This window comes from Triturus cristatus, chromosome 4_2, assembly GCF_964204655.1.
Source record: "Triturus cristatus chromosome 4_2, aTriCri1.1, whole genome shotgun sequence".
In the NCBI taxonomy this organism is placed as follows: domain Eukaryota; kingdom Metazoa; phylum Chordata; class Amphibia; order Caudata; family Salamandridae; genus Triturus; species Triturus cristatus.
In genome coordinates, this window is record NC_140586.1 from 196,751,070 (window position 1) to 196,768,350 (window position 17,281).

The 17,281-nt window shown below is 49.1% G+C and overlaps 1 protein-coding gene across 3 annotated transcripts in view; it reads right to left on the minus strand.

Annotated features, from left to right (window-relative positions):
- LUC7L2 (LUC7 like 2, pre-mRNA splicing factor) overlaps window positions 1–17,281 on the minus strand; it is a 514,412-nt gene that overhangs the window by 248,696 nt on the left and 248,435 nt on the right. For all 3 annotated transcript variants that reach the window (XM_085601174.1, XM_085601173.1, XM_085601172.1), the window contains exons 5-6: window positions 1,767–1,910; window positions 1,403–1,579 (exon numbers count right to left, since the gene is read on the minus strand). In XM_085601174.1, coding sequence (XP_085457300.1) covers window positions 1,403–1,579; window positions 1,767–1,910 — 321 coding nt within the window. The remainder of the gene's footprint in view (window positions 1–1,402; window positions 1,580–1,766; window positions 1,911–17,281) is intronic.

A 17,281-nucleotide genomic window follows, 5' to 3' on the forward strand; every position in this document is an offset into this window, starting at 1 on the left:
TTCCCTATGTGACTAAATAACTATTAAATGTTTTATACGGGTACAAACGACAAGACCATGTAGAAGCTACACAAATGGGACTTAAGGAAACATTAACTGATGTATTAGCTAAAGAACACCACAAATGAATAAGATACACAATTCATCTTGTTCAGTTTCCTTAGTTAAAGATGAATCTTTAGGTTGTGGAGCAATACCTGTGTTGATTTGACCAGTCGTTCTCTTGCATGTAGTACATAATTGCCCTCCTAACATCCAACTCTATGTAAAACTCTCTCTGTAGAATATGTTGGATTTTGGAACAAGTAATGGAAAAACCAACAGGCTTTTTGTTAAGGTAAGAGTTTGGTAATAGTTGGGCAACTTTGTTTATGATGCCCTCAGCTGTCCTAGAATGACAATCCCATAATGAATTAACATTTTGGCTTTTAACAATATCAAGTTAGAAAGTAGGGTCTTATTGCTAAACAAGACTGCACTAGCAGGGGCAAGATGTTCCATCACTGAAGAGTGTTACCACCCCCACCAATAAAAATAAATACAAAAATCAGAAGATAATGTATGCATAGTATGTACTTTCGACAAAGGGCCATACTTTTCATTGCATTTTTAAGAAAACATGTGTCCATGTCTACTTGAACAAAAAAAAAAGACAAAACCAACAACACGTAATCATGACACCAAAGAAAACACATGAACGTGCAATGGTGATTAATAAGCAGCATTGCAACTTAATGACAGGTCAAGATATCCAAACATTTAGCACTTCCATTTTTTTTTTGTTGATCAGTATTTATGGGGGCTCAAGTGCTTAATTTACTGCTACTGTTATTCCAAGCTCCATTTCATTTTACTATCTACAAGGTGCGATTGACAAAAATGTGAAATATTGCTCAGAGCAATCAAGGGATATTGTGAAGATCCACACAAGAGTGAACTGACGAAGTCACTCTGCCAAACAACTCCTCTGTACAGACCATGTCTCCAGCTACATTTAGAAATAATTAGTACATTTCTGTATTTCTTGTTATAATATTCATTTGACCAGGCTACCTATACAGTATTATTTTGTTAGTTCATCAAATCGACCATACTGTCAATGTTCAATCGGATGTAGGGCTTTTGGGAGGAATGATGACAATTTAATGAAATTTATCAAAGACAACTTCTTCAAGCGATGGCCTTATTTGAGCACTCTTGGAATGAAAACCCCAAGAAAAAAAACAGTTTTCAACTTTAAAAGGCTTTCAGCCTATCCTTAAAAGATAAATCTCAATAGCCCTGAAACTCACCAGGAATCTTGTGTCCAGGAAGTCCAACACAATTATCAATCCCTGCTAAATTAAAAGACCACATCACTCTTTCTAGGTTCACCATGGCTGAACCTTCTGTTGGGACTTACCCTCAGCAATTCCAACTTTTCTCTGATTTCGATGAACCCTAAGTGCAGCTTCCCACCGAAGTGATCTGCGAGCCTCCGATCATTGTCGTGGAGACCAAGATAGGCAGAGCAAACCTCGCACACACGCAGCTTCTGCTGCTGGAAACTGGAGGCTGGCATAGAGTTGCGATAAATTTCCTAATGGGAATAAAACAGACAATTGATGTTACTGAGCTTCAGACTGGGACTTGGTATACAGTGAAGTAGGATCAATGCTTGTTGATGCAGTAACTAGATGCATCCAATGCAAACTCTTTGAACACCAAATTATGATCTACGAACAAAATGAACAGAGAAGTAAGCAAAGTATTTACGGAAGACTTACCTCTGCTTCTCTTTTATTGGCTCGTGCTCGCTCAACCTCATCCATCACTTTCTGAGACTCCTCTACATTCCCTTCAGCTCCCTGCTGCTCCGCTTTAGCTAGCAGCTTCCCAATCTCCTCATTCCACTCATGGACTTTTTCAGCCTAGAAGACAGGGAGAAAAGTCAGAGCCAATACAGCTGGCTGTAGACCAGAAAAATAAGTCGTTCAATTTTACTATACAGCATGGGGTCTTTTTCAAACATTATTTCCTCCAAAGACACATGAGAGAAATTATTGCAAGTGTCAAAAGGCTGCACAATGCAGGAGGAACAATACCCATCTCAACTACATTAAAGCTACAAAACCATGCGATAAACAATACCATTAGAACACTCACTAAACATTTTCATAAAAGTAAAGTATTAAAATAAGATGGGACCCTTCGTAAGGTAACAGGCAAGTGAACTTCAAATACCTCCGAGTTGGTTTAAAGTCCAATATATTAACCTACAAACCCAGAAGGCAGATTGTGATTCAAGTCCTCATATGGCTTTATGAAGTTGACATGTCAAGCTTTCAATGAAGCCTGCTGAACTGCTCTTGTTCAAACAGATAGACAGCAGAAATGGACTCCGATTTCAGGATTGGATGGCTACCCAAGAAAACAAAAACTGCAACACCTCCTACCAGAGTACTGTCCACACAGTCTCAATTAAAACTGAAACAGTCATATACTTAGTCTATCCACCTCATTATATGAGCCAAACGTAAGGTAATGAAGGCGAGAAACAAATCACCTCAGAGGCTTAACAGTTCAGATAGTTTGAGCCAATGAAGAATAAATAATTCTGGAGCTTTAGTGAAGGGGAGGTGGGCAAGAAGGATTTGAATATACGGAAAATACCTACACTTTCACATCCAAGCATCTTTCTTCTTCAGTACTGGCTCTTTCATAGTTGCACATGCTTGAATTAAGATTAACAAAACGAGTATTAGAGGAATATGGCAGAAGGCAGGATTAAGGATCCTTTTAATTGAATAGTTTGTAAGCAGTGCCAGTTCTCATTCTGGTCTCTGCTTTTGAATGCATATCAAGGAAATCATGCTTTGTGAAGTAAATGTGATGCCTTTCAAGCTGATGCTCTGCAAATCTGTGAGTAGTGCTTAATGTGAGAAAGTGCCATCTTTCTTGCATGGTATGCCCCCACTTTTTGCTTAACTGCTGATGTACTTTGACTGAGTGTGCCCTGGGCTCCTGCAAATCAGGTACCCAGGGCCTATGCTCCTTCCCTGAAACTGTGTTGAAGCCTAAACCCAATTGGCATCTCTGGCCACATATCAGCCCCTGGTAAATGGTACACTAGGTACCCGGGGGGCTCTGGGTAGAGAGCCATCCGCTCTCCTGCGCCTGCAACAATGCACATCCTGGGCGAGGTGCTAGGTCTCATCCCCAGGATGGGCAGGGGAAGCTTCAAAGGCATGCTGCCTTTTGTGAACTTCTCCAGGCCACTTGCTGTACTCAGGAACTGGTCCCTACCGGTTCTGACCCCCACTCTGGCGGGAAGACTTGCCGGAAACCCCAAGGAAGGAAAGGGGGTGTGCCAGCCTCTGCCAGCCCCACCCCTCAGGTGGGGGAGGCGAGGTGAAGCACATCTCCGGGCTCTCGCCATCTTGAAGATGGGAAGCCCTGCTCAATCAGGACTAGGCTACTGCCCCCTTCCTCCCACAGGAGAGTGGCAGGATAGGGGGTGTACCCACCCCAGGGAGGGGACCCATTGGTCCCTGCCATTTACCTACCTGTAACGCCCCTAAATTTAGTATTTAGGGGCACCCTGAACCTTCCTTCCTCAGATCCAGATTCCAAAACAAGAAAGAACAAGGAACAAGAAAATCTGCCGTGCAGCTGCTAAGAAGAGGAAGACACAAACTGCTTTGGCCCCAGCCCTACCGGCCTGTCGACCCTCGAACCTGGTCCAAGCCTCCTTCTAGCGATTGATTTATTACATATCCCGCATCGCTTAGCACCTGGACAACACGTCTTTATCAGCACTTGGGTGTCTCAGCATTTTTTAAGTGAGTATGGCTTCTGTACCGTTACGTTTCTACTAGTGGCTCGGTATATCCTTTATTTACTCTGATTATTTTGTATTCTCGTTTTTTAGCCATTTCACATTGACTATTACCTTTTCTTGTCGGTAAGTTGTGTTCCTTCGTTTTTTTTCTACATGCATGTTTGTAACATGAACACAGGCACTCATTGTGATGTTCTCCTTGGTTTACAGTATCAGTCAGCCTGCTTTCATTGTCCATTCCATTCATGGATTTATACACATAATATTTGAGGTGAGGTTACTTAGCCAGATTTCATCAGGCACATCCTTAGTATTGTTTTTACTTTCTTCAACTCTGTATGGCTTCTCAGTTTCTTCACTTTTTCCTTCAGTGTCACATTCACTACCTCTATATTCACGCTACTGGGTGACTGTATTTGTATTCTTATATTTTTCTCCCTTCAACTAACGGAGGGCCTATCTACCGCACGTGTCATTTACGGTTTACGACTATGCATTATGTTAACTGTACGTTTTTTTCACCATGTGATCTTCGTGTATAAACACAATAACCACATTTTTTTTTTTTTTTTACTGATAATGTAACATATGTATTTTCTCCACAGATTGCCCCTGACGAAGGGACAGCTAAGTCCCGAAATGCATTGGGCTCATCAAAAACATTTGAGATCACTGAAAATATTATGTGGTATACCTAATTATTGTATTGCACATGGTAGATGTCTACCGCTTTGTATAGTTGTTGATTCATTCAGGACATTGTAATTTGTGGTTGTCGTTACATATATGCTGTAAATATATGCTCAAACGAACATTATTGTTTTGTATCTTCTTGAAACTTTGTTAAATAGATTAACTGATTGTAACGTCGTTACATTAAGCACAGTGCGCAGCGTCAATCATTAGTTGATTGTTCTTCTTTACCTGCTAAACCCCAGCATCTCCAGTGGACAGCAACCTCAAAAACCCCAGAGGACCTGATTGCCTTGTGTCTCTTGACTACCTGGGACTCGCACGAGCAGTGGTACTGCTCAAAGCAAGTAACTGACCCCTGGCATCAGCCAGGAACCGCAAACCCTGCACCCGCCACGCCTGGCCTGTGCCGGAGTGACAAAGACCACGAGGACGTCCCCCCGGCGACTGTGACTCCGAATACAGCACCCAAGGACCCACCTCGACGCTCCTGAAGACGCCTGCAGCCTCAGAACCAGGGACCCCTCCAACCGAGACCAGCTGAGGGTAAGATTTCTCGACACCAAAAGGCACCCCTGCACCCAGCGCCCTGCGGCACCCTGTGCCCAACTCCTGGGTGCCTACCTATCCTCCAACTACCCAACTTACCTCTCCAAGTGGTGGTCGCACCTGAAGAATCTTCGCCCCCGAGCTTGCAGCCCTTGTTCGTTCTTGAGCTTCTCCACTGAAATCCATTGAGCGCCTGATGGCTCAAAAGCACCCTGCACCCAGCCGCCCGAGTGCCCCTGGCAGTGCAACCTCTACTCCGATCTACTTACCCATTTGCCCTGAGCAAAAGACCAGGAGCCCAGCTGCGACGGCCGCGTGGCCTGCTAGCCAGCAGCCACTAACCAAAGGCCCCCTGCCTCCCATAGGATAACATTGGGCCTAACTCACTCTGCACCTGGCTGCCCCTGTGCCGCTAAGGGTGTAACAACTGTACTTACCTGACCATGGGAGACCCCTGAGCCTATGCCCAGAACCTTAACTCTGCCAGTCGAGTACTTACCCAAAAGCAGATAACTCACTTTTCCTCCATAGGGTAACACTGACTGGTTTCACTTGGAAAGTGTGGAGTTTTAAAACTTTGAAATATTCATCTAAAATCAGCCGAATAACGAAAACGAATTTACTCACCTGCTATCAAGAGAGATCCCATTGCTGGATCTTGGTGCCCAGCACTGACCCTGAAAAGTAATTCCAACCGTACTTGCCTTTAACTTGATTTTCCTCCATAGTCGATTTTGCAAACTTACAAATATTCGTTAAAAATCGCCTGTATGGGAGGAGCCTAGCGCGCAACCAAGATGGCCGCGTAGGTGCGAGGCTCCCGAGGACCTCCGCGACCTCCTACATATATCCTGACAATATCCTGTCCTAGATGAGGGGACTGTGTTGGTGAGCCCGAGCTGAGGTGGCACCCGCTTTCCGCTTCCAAATTGGACCTCGGACTCCGGCGGTAGCACCGATTGAGATTTCCGGCCTTCTCCACGCCGGACCCCGGATTGGAGTTGTGGGGTGATCCGGAGGCAAAGTCAACAACAGCGGCGGGCTGGGCGCGGCGGCTCGCGTACCCCGCACTTTCACTTTCGCACCCTCCTTGCTGTCTCGGCGAGGTTGGGTCGCGGGGCACTGTGAGGTAGTGTGGCCCCGTTGGGGTGCCCTGCCGGCCCGCCGGCTGTGACTTGCCCCGTGGCCCTGTGGTGACCCCCCCCCGGATCCCGTGAACCGGCTTGCCCGCCCTTTACGACGTGCCTGGCACGGTCGTGGGACTGGAACCATGTCCACAAAGCAAGATGGAGATCGGGCAAAGGTGAAATCGACCCGACGTGGCGCAGTCCACCAGTCTAACAGCATGGACCGCTATACCCTCCAGAAGGGATCTCCCGAGGTGCCGCGTAGGTCCCCTGAGGGCCCGACTGATGCTCCTGCTCTGCCCGGGGACCTGACCCTGCGAGACGTGATGGGCGCCATCGCTGAGATGAAGGCCTCGGTGGACCAGCGTTTTGATACACTGGCGCAGAAAATTGACTCGGTCCTTGTGGATGTTGGCCTGGTAAGGGCCGATTTATCCAAGACTAATGACCGGGTCGATTCGTTGGCCCACACCACATCGGGCCTCACGACGGATGTGGCAGCCCTCCAAAAGGAGGTGCGCCGGCTTGGCCAGGCGAGCGCGCTGATGGATCGTCGCCTGGAGGATTCTGAGGGTCGGGCCCGGAGGAACAATGTCCGTATTCTCGGGGTGCCTGAGGGACGGGAGGAGGCGGCGGCGGATCTATTCATGGAGGACTTGATTCTCACCCACCTCCAGCCCCGGGGACTGGGTAAATTCTTCGCGGTGGAGCGGGCCCACAGGGTTCCCGGGGGAAGGCCCAAGGCCGGAGCCCCCCCGAGGCCTCTCATCGCCCGGATTTTCAACTTTCGGGACAGAGACGCTATCCTGCAATCCTCCAGACTACAGGGGCCGGTCAGACTCGACAATATGGATATAAATTTTTATCCTGACTTCACCCCAGCGGTCCAAAAGCAGAGACTAAGCTTTCTCGGAGTCAAACGTCGTCTACGGGACCTAAATCTCAAGTACGCTATGGTTTTCCCGGCTAAGCTGCGGGTGGAGTTGGATGGCCGTACGCAATTCTTTGATCGTCCCGAAGCAGCCGGGGACTGGTTAGATACCTTGCCTGGGGATCGGGATCGGGGGGGGTGGGGGGGGAGCGGTGGGGGGAGAGGGCCCGCCGGATCAGGACTGAGGGACTAATATTATGCCTCGCTCTGGACAAAATTGATGTCACTTTTGACTGTTCGCCTGTTCGAGTAAGTCTCCTCCGGTGGCGGTCGTGTGGGGTCTCTCCCTCCTCCTCTGGGGGTTTAGTTAGTTTCACCATCTATGGGGCGACAGGCACACTGCACTTTGGGGGGGCTGTTTGGGCTCATGCAGGGGTGCAGGGAGGGGGGAGTTCTGTTGGGGGGGGGGGGGGGGGGGGGAGTTGGGGTGGGGTGTTGTTGTTCGTTTTTACCACAAGGCAAACCCTTTTCTGTATTGTTTTTAAGGTGCTCTCCGGGGGACGATTGATGGCTCCTGTGTGTGATGGGGGGTGGGAGTTGACTTTGTTGTCTTGGAACGTTAATGGACTGGGGGATAGGATCAAACGAGGTGTGGTCCTGCAGTATTTGAAACGAATCTCACCCGATGTAGTCTTCCTGCAGGAGACACACCTTATTGGAAACTCTTTTTGTGCCATGAATCGACGTGGCTATCGTTTGGTGGCCCACTCGGGCTTCAAGTCGGGCTCACGGGGTGTGGGCATTATGGTGAAGAACTCGCTCCCGTTGGAAATTGATAAGGTGCGCCATGATGATAGGGGACGCTATGCTGTTTTAGTGGGGAGAATGGAAGGCAAAGTAGTGGTTTTTGTATCGGTATACGTCCCACCGGGGTTACAGGCGACCACTTTTGCAGACCTGGGGCGCCTCCTCCTGGGCCTTCCGGGGGGACTCCTAGTGGTTGGGGGGGACTTCAATGCGGTGGTTTCTGGGACTCTGGATCGTCACCCCCCTAGGGACCTCCCCCGGGCCCAGGCGTGGCTATCTGGCCTCTTGGATACACTGGGATTGGTGGACTGCTGGCGCTTAAAACATCCCACGCAGCAGCAGTACACTTTCCACTCGGGGGCACATGGTAGCCTCTCACGGCTTGATCATGTCCTTGTCCCGGCGGCCTATGCTGGGAGTGTGGGGGAGGTGCGCCATCTGGCGCGGGGTATCTCAGATCATTCCCCGCTCCTGTTCCATTTTGATGTCCTTCCGAGGGGTGAGGGCAGGGTAGTTCCCATCAATGCCTGGTACCTGCGCGACCCCACCATTCGCGCTGCTGTGATTAAATCCCTGCAGCGATACTTTGATGAGAATGTGGGGTCCGTCCCTTCGGCTATCTCCTTGTGGGAAGCCTTCAAGACAGTTCTCAGAGGAGAGGCCCTGTCCCTCATTTCCCATGCCCGGAGGCGCGAGCGGGAGGAGGTTACCCGGGTGGAGGCCGAAATTGCTGAATTGGAGGGTGATTTAGAGGACGGAGTGACGGATGCTGCACTGCATGTCCTACAACTTAAGCAGGCGGCCTACAGGGCCCTCGTTACGGAGGCGGCCAGGGGCCTCAGTAGGGAGCAGCAGGGGCGACTGTATGATGTGGGTGATAAGGCGGGCAAACTGATAGCGTGGTTGGATAAAAAGGAGAGAGTGAATCGTGTGGTCCCGCTGATTGAGAGGACGGATGGTGTGAGTGTCACCGAGCCAGAAGAAATTGTCTCCTGTTTCGCGGATTATTTCCGCGAGGTGTATTCTCCGGTCTCTCCTTGCTCGGAGGAGGACTCCCATTCCCTGCTTAGGGATATCCCGCTGCCCTCCCTCTCGGAGGAGGACAGGGTGTCGCTGGATGCCGCTCCTACATCCGACGAAATTGCCCTCGCCATACGTTCGGTTGCCTCTGGCAAGGCCATGGGCCCAAATGGCATCCCTATCGAGTTATATAAGTTGCGACCAGATGTACTGGCGCCCCACCTCCGCGCGATGTTCCTGGTGGCCCACTCGCTGGGCTCCCTCCCGCCGGACCAGCGTCTGGCTACTATCGTGGTGATCCACAAGGAGGGGAGGCCTCGGGACCGGGTCACATCCTATCGGCCTATCTCGCTTTTGAATGCGGAGCCCAAAATTCTCACCAAGGTGCTGGCCAATCGGCTGGTCGGCGTGGTGGGCGACCTGGTTCACCAAGACCAGTCCGGCTTTATCCCCCATCGCAATACAGCCCTTAATCTGCGGCGCTTGCACGGGGTGCTCGCACGTGAACCCATTCGTGCGGGAGCCGGCCATTTTGGCGTCCTTAGACGCCACTATGGCGTTTGACACGCTTGAGTGGCCATACATTTGGGCGATGCTGGCGAAGTTTGGATTCGGCCCGGGCTTCATCAGCTGGGTCAAATTGTTGTATTCGGGCCCATTGGCGCAGGTGGTGGTGAATGGAAGAGTTTCGGCCCCATTCGAGCTGGGCCGGGGCACGCGACAGGGCTGCCCCTTGTCGCCGCTCCTGTTTGCGCTGGCCTTGGAGCCCCTGGCGGAGTGGCTGCGGTGGCACCCCTCCATCCGTGGACTCCGTTGGACCCCCGAATATGAGGACCGTGTGTCCCTATACGCGGACGACATCCTTTTGTACCTAGCCTCCCCACGTAAGTCACTCATAGTCCTGGTTGATGTTTTACGTTCATTCGGCCGGAACTCAGGCCTTGTCATCAACTGGGCTAAATCATGCGTGTATGTGCTCTCTGGGGAGGCTCCTGTCCTTCCGCGGGGTTGTCCGATTCAGATTGCCTCTCAGGGGTTTCGATACCTGGGTGTCTACATTACTCTGGACCCAGAGGCTCGCTACGAGCGGAACTTGCTTCCCCCTCTCCAGCGCTTGAAGGAGGACGTCGTGCGCTGGCGGCGCCTGCCGCTTTCGCCGCTCGGCCGGGCGGCGTTGTTTAAGATGATGTCGTTGCCACGTTTCTTATACGCTTTCCAAAACACTATGGACCCAGTCCCGGCGCGCTACTTCCGTGAGGTGGAGAGTTTACAGCGCCGCCTGTTCTGGGACGGGAGGCTGCGCATTGCCCTGGCGAAGTTGACGCTCCCATGGTATGACGGGGGGATTGCCCTCCCGGACATTAAACGGTATTACTGGGCCTCCCAGCTAGCTGCAATTAACCATGGCCTCTATGGGCCCGACTTGAACCCGGCGTTTGAGATGGACAAGATGCTACTGCCCGGTGGCGACTACAATCGAGCGCTCTACTCTGGCGCGCCCGACGCTCGCTTGACGGGACCTACGCGTGTCATGGTCAGAGTATGGCATGCGGCTAATGCAGCTATGGGGTGGAAGGACCGTTTGACCCAGGCGTCACCGCTGTATGCGTCTGAGAAGTTGGGCTCTCTCTGGACCTCGAAGGGCTTCGCGAAATGGGACATGATAGGCATCAGTAAAGTGGGGGATCTCTGGTCGAGGGGAGGATTTAAAACATTCGAGATGCTGCAGACGGAGTTTCAGTTGCAGGGCAGTGAATACTTTCGATACCTGCAGATCCGTCATGCACTGGGCTCCGTCTTCCCAGACGTCGCCTCCATCCCGGAGTCTTCCCCCCTGGAGGATAGAGTGCTAGATGGCCACGTCCCAGACAGTACGATCTCCCTTATTTATAAAAAACTGATTAATGATCGATCGGGCTTGCTGATTGGCCTTCGCGAGGCTTGGGTTGCCGACGGTCTGGAATTGGACGATGAGGACTGGATCTCCACGGTGGCCTCTCCGAAGGAGGTGGCTATACCGGCTCGCCTTCGCTTCGTCCAGCTCAAGATACTCCACCGGGTCTACATGACGGGGCCAAGGCTTCAGCGCATGGGCTATACTGTGGATGGATTGTGTAAGCGTGGTTGTGGTGCCGTGGCGACCTTCCTGCATATCTTATGGGAATGCCCGAAGGTGGAGCGATTCTGGCGCGGTGTGCACGAGGTCCTGCGAGTGGTTACGCGTGTTGCGCTGCTGCCGGAAGCGAGGAGATGCCTGTTGAATGTGTGGGAACCAACTGACTACTCGGCTCCGCAAACGTGGTGGGTGACTCTGGGATATATGATTGCTAAGCGTGACATTGCGCAACTGTGGGGATCCCAGAACCCCCCCGACGGTGTCGGCCTGGAAAGAGCACATGGACTGGTGCATGTTTCGAGAAAAGGTGGTGTATGTGGCGAGGGGTAAGCCTGGGACATGGGTGAAAGTGTGGGGCCCCTGGAACGCCTACCGTGGGAGTATTTGCGCGCCACCATTGCTGCCTGCTGCCTCACCAGCCCCGTCCCCTTAGCTGACCCCTTCCCCTAGCCCCGGGCACAGGGTTCCCCCAGTCCTCGCTCTGTTTCCCTTCCCCTCCTTGGACTCCTCTGATAGTTGGGGTTCCCCATTGGGGAGCACGTGCTGCTACTTTCGACTGTAGGGTAGCCTTGTGGGTGTTGTTTTCTTGTTGTTTGTATAAAATGAAACCGCACTGTGACGTATTATGGCTGTGGCCCATGATGTTGATGACTCCTGCTTATGCTCCTTTGTAACGCCAAGTGTTCTATGAACGTATGCCATATGTTTCTGCCATTCCTAGCGGCCGGCCGGAAGGTTGTGGGCCCATATTTGTATATTCTTGAGATTTGTAATAAACGGTTTATAAAAAAAAAAAAAAAAAAAAAAGAAAAAAAAAAAAATTGCCTGTATAAAAAAAACACATTCTTTCAACTGTTTACAGGAGATGCCCCAGTGCTCGATCCAGGATTCAACACTGTGTTAGAAAAAGTAACAATAACCCCACTTACCTGCTAAGTGAATTTCCTCCCATAGGATAACATTGGTGATTCTATGTGAAAAAGTTTTTTTGTGTCAACTTTTAAAATACAATAATATTCCCTGTAACCATAACGTTTTTACTAAACTGTTTACAGGAGATGTCCCAGGACTGAATCTAGGATCCAGTCCTGTGGTAAGAAAAGTAATCCAAAAAGTAATCAATTGCATTTAACTAGAAATTCCCATTGAGCTCAATGTTATATTGTGTTTGATATTGTGTTGCCTATTGCAACAACTGTAACTATTGCATTCAAAAGTCTATTGCAAAGTATTTATCTAAAGCATCTCATTCTGAGAAAGTATATTTTGATAGACGGTTGGTTTTAAAATAAAACTATATTTTTATACAAAACCATTGGCCTAGAGTTCAGTCCTTGAGTGAATGAGACCATTTGCTGACTGAGTGTGTACAACAAATGCTTTACACTGTCCTCTGATATTGCCTTACTGCTCGCCCAAGCTACCACTTTAGAGAGTAAGGTTATGGAATATGCTACTTACCAGTATGCATCTGTTCCTGGCATGTAGAGCTGCAGATCTACACTTGTGCATAGATCGCCATCTGGTGTTGGGCCAGGATGTTTGCAGTTTGTTTTTCCTCTTGGAAAGTCTTTGGAAGTCACGAGTTCGGTGACTACTCCCTAGGATCGTATTGCGCATGGGCTTCGGCTCCATCCTCAGATTGTCTTTCGCCAGCAGGGAAATGATGGAGCGTAGTAGTAAACAGTGAAGATGCCCATGTGTGTTGTATCTAAATAAGAGAAACTGGAACAGATAAAGGTAGCCGGGGAGGCGGGTGGGCGTGTGTAGATCTGCAGTTCTACATGCCAAGAACAGATGCATACTGGTAAGTAGCATATTCCTTTCGAGGCATATGAGCTGCAGATTACACACTTGTGCATAGATTATATAGCAGTACCCACAGTTAGCGGCGACCACCCGTATCTGTTGCAGTGGTTTGAAATAATGTTTTGAGTACAGCTTGGCCCACACTAGCTTGTTGCTTATTTTGCACATCTACACAATAGTGTTTGGTGAAAGCGTGCGGTGTTGACCATGTAGCTGCTTTGCAGATATCATCTAATGGGATGTTCCTTAGAAAAGCCATTGAAGCCCCTATTTTACGTGTAGAATGGGCTTTAGGGGGGACGGATAGCGTTCGTTTTGCTTTTATGGTAGCAAATCTGAATGCATTTGACAATCTACCTAGCTATCCCTGACTTGGAGATGGGGTTGCCCTTGTGTGGTGGAGAGAAAGAGAAACAGTTGTTTGGTCTTACGGAAAGGTTGTGTTCTCTCGATGTAGTAGAGGAAGGCTCGTTTGACATCTAGTGTGTGAAGAGCTCTTTCTGCAACAGTTTGTGGTTGCGAGAAGAATACTGGTAGTTCTACAGATTGGTTTAGGTGAAAAGGAGAAATGACTTTGGGGAGGAATTTTGGGTTGGTCCGGAGAACCACCTTATTATGGTGCATTTGTAGAAAAGGTTCTTGAATAGTAAATGCTTGTATTTCACTGACCCTTCTGAGAAGTGATGGCTACAAGAAAAGCGGTTTTCCATGTTAAGAATTGAAGTTCACATTTGTGTAGGGGTTCAAAAGGAGGTCCCATTAGTCTGGTGAGAACGATATTTAGGTTCCACACAGGTGAGGGTGGCACTCTGGGGGGGGGGAATTATTCTTTTAAGGCCTTCCATGAAGGCTTTAATGGCAGGTACTCTAAAGAGCGAGAGATGTTGCCTGTTTTGTAGGTAAGCTGCTATGGCTGCGAGGTGTAGTCGAATGGACGTATAGGCTAGATTGCACCTTTGTATGTGGAGTAAGTAGCCTATGATGTGTTGAATGGACACATCTAGGGGATCGAAGGTGTGGTTATGACAATAGATAAGGGTAAGTTACTTACCTGTAATCCTAGTTCTCTTCCAGGGGTATCCTCATCAAAGTCATAAGCACTGAATATTCCCGCCCATGTGCGGGGACCCCGGAAATAATAAAATCATATATGTAAAAAACATACATATATACAGCTCTGTATATGTATAAACCTATATTATTTTTTCCCAAGCAAATGCAGCCCCTAAAAAAGAAGGCTAGGCAATGTATAAATACACATCCAATAATACATATAGGTATAATAAAACACCTAAATCTCTCTTTTTTTTTTTTAATGAGGTAAACACTCATGAGAAAGCAAAAAAGAGAAAACTGTGGGAAACACAGATCTACAACACATTGCTAGCCTGCAGGCTGCATTGCAATACAATACCATAGAGACTGAAAAGCCCTGTATAGGTAAAAACTGGCACCGTGCCTTTAAGGCAGCCCTGGCTTCCATATCCCATCATGCCTCAGGGGTGACAGTTAGGTCAGTTGTTCTTTGCGGGACCGTAGTCCTAAACACAAAGATATATCCTTTCCATAATGAATAATACACTTCTTCTCATTTGCCTGGGGAGGCGGGTGGGTTGCTTATGACTTTGATGAGGATACCCCTGGAAGAGAACTAGGATTACAGGTAAGTAACTTACCCTTCTCTTCCAGGGGATCCTCATCAATAGTCATAAGCACTGAATAGAGTAGCAAGCTCACCTTCCACCTGCAGGCAAATGAAAAAGATTGTACCACACATGGAGTAAGAAAATCATGAAAATGATTATGTATGGAACAGATTCCTCAAGGAGGCTTGTCCTACTTGAGTGTCTGCTCTGGTGTCCGAATCCAGACAAAAGTGTCTGGTAAAGGTGTGGACAGATCTCCAAGTGGCTGCCTTGCAGATCTCGGAGAGTGGGACATTATTGAGAAAAGCAGCGGTAGCCGCTTTTCCTATTGTAGAATGCGCTTTAGGGCGCGCCCCCAATGGTTTCTGAGCCAGTTGGTAGGCCAATGTAATACTTGAAACAATCCACCTAGCAATGGAACGTTTGGATGCAGCAAAGCCCATACGGACAACCCCGTAGTTCACAAACAGTTGATCAGATTTCCTGGCATTCTTAGTCCTATCTAGATAGAATTTTAGGACCCTTTTGACATCTAAAGAATGCAACGCCCTCTCTGCCGGAGAGGAGGGGTTGGGAAAAAAGGTTGGTAAGGAGATGGCTTGGTTTACATGAAAGTCCGATACCACCTTAGGCAGGAATGAAGGATGAGTCCTCATCACTACCCTATTGAGATGAAACGTAGTGTAGGGTTCTTTAGAACAGAGGGCATGTATCTCACTGACCCTCCGTGCTGAAGTGATGGCTATTAAAAAGGCTGTCTTCCATGTGAGGTGCTGTAGGGTAGCCTTATGAATAGGCTCAAAAGGAGAACCCATGAGCCTTGACAGAACCAAGTTTAGCTCCCAGGAAGGAGAGGGAGGTCTAACAGGGGGATAGACTTTGAGACCTTGCAAGAAATCCTTCACCACCTGCAACTTAAAAAATGACTGCTGCGAAGGCGAACGCCTGTATGCTGTTATGGCTGCTAGGTGAACCTTTATGGATGAAAATTTCAACCCTGCCCTCCCTAAATGTAGAAGATAGGGCAAAATTACATCCTCCTGGCATTTTGTTGGATCATAATGATGCTGAGCACACCATATGTAAAATCTTTTCCACTGACAGAAGTAGGAATGTCTTGTCGAAGGCCTCCTGGCTTCCTTCAGTATGGACATACACTCTTGAGGGAGGTTCAGATGTCCATACTGGAGGACTTCAGGAGCCATGCTGTTAAGCTCAGCGAGGGAAGGCTGGGATGGTAAATCTTCCCCTGCATCTTGGATAACAAGTCCGGCCTGCACGGCAGCCGTTTGTGGGGGCAGATCGACATGTGCAGGAGATCCATGTACCACCACTGCCTCGGCCAGTCCGGTGCTATGAGGATCATCTTGGCAGATGAATTCTGCAGCTTGGTCACCACCTTGGGGATTAGTGGGAGAGGCGGAAAAGCGTACACAAATGTCATTGACCAATTGATCAAAAGGGCATTCCCTAGGGATCCTGGTCGATGGTATCTTGAGGCGAAGCCTCGGCATTTTGTGTTGTGCTCGTCCGCGAAGAGGTCCACTTGCGGACGCCCCCATTCCCCGAAGATGACTAACACCTCGTCGTTTAGTACCCAGTCCTCTGGTTCTTGAAAATGACGACTGAGTAAGTCCGCTTGCATATTGAGTTCTCCTGGTAGGTGCACCGCTTTCAACGAGATGTTCCTTGCTAGGATCCAGTGCCACAGGGACTGAGCTTCCAGCGAGAGCGTCCTGGATCGAGTACCCCCTGCTTGTTCAGGTAGTACATTGTGGTGGTATTGTCCGTCTGTACTAGAATGGTACTCGTCTTGATCGCAGGCAGGAACGCTTTGAGGGCTAGGTGGACTGCCCTGAGCTCCAGCATGTTGATGTGGTACAACTGCTCGCTGCTGGACCACCGTCCCGGAGTTTGCAGAGACCCGAAATGCGCACCCCAGCCTTGAAGGGATGCGTCGGTGATTAAGGTCTGAGTTGGGGGTTCTTGATGGAAGGGGATCCCCACTTGTAGATTCAGTGGCTTCAGCCACCACTTGACTGACTGCCTGGCCGCTGAGGAAAGGCAAACGTTTTCTTCCCACAGGGAGTTCCTTTGATCCCATTTGTCCTCGAGATCTTGCTGGAGAGGACGCATCCTTAGCCTGGCATTGGGCACTAGGAAAATGCAGGATGCCATGGCCCCTAGCAGAGATGAGATTTGTCTTGCCGACGACAAATTGTTGGATAGAATCTGCCTGCCTTTGAGGATAATGGATGACTGTCTTTCCTCCGAAGGAAACACTTTTCCTACTACGGAGTCTATAGTTGCACCCAGGTAGTGGATCCTCTGTGTTGGTGAAAAATTGGACTTTTTGGCATTCACTCTGAGACCCAACTTGCGACATAAGTTCAGGCAAAGCGACAGCTGCGATCGAACACTCCGAGGCGATGGACCCTTTATTAGCCAGTCGTCTAGGTAGGGATAGACGAAGACTCCTGCACGCCTCAGAGCAGCCGCTACTACTGCCACGCATTTTGTGAATACTCGAGGAGCTGACTTCAGGCCAAATGGAAGAACCTTGAACTGATAGTGAGAGTTCCCCACCGCAAACCTGAGAAATTTGATGATTACGTTGGATGTGAATATGGAAATATGCGTCCTGAAGGTCCAGCGAACACATCCAATCGCCCAACCGGCGAAGAGGATATATTTGGTGGAGCGCCAGCATGCAAAATTTTTCCTTTATGTGTTTGTTCAGTATCCATAGGTCCAAAATGGGTCTGAACTCTACCTTCGCACTCCTTTTTTGAATCAGAAAGTATCTGGAGTAAACTCCCTTTC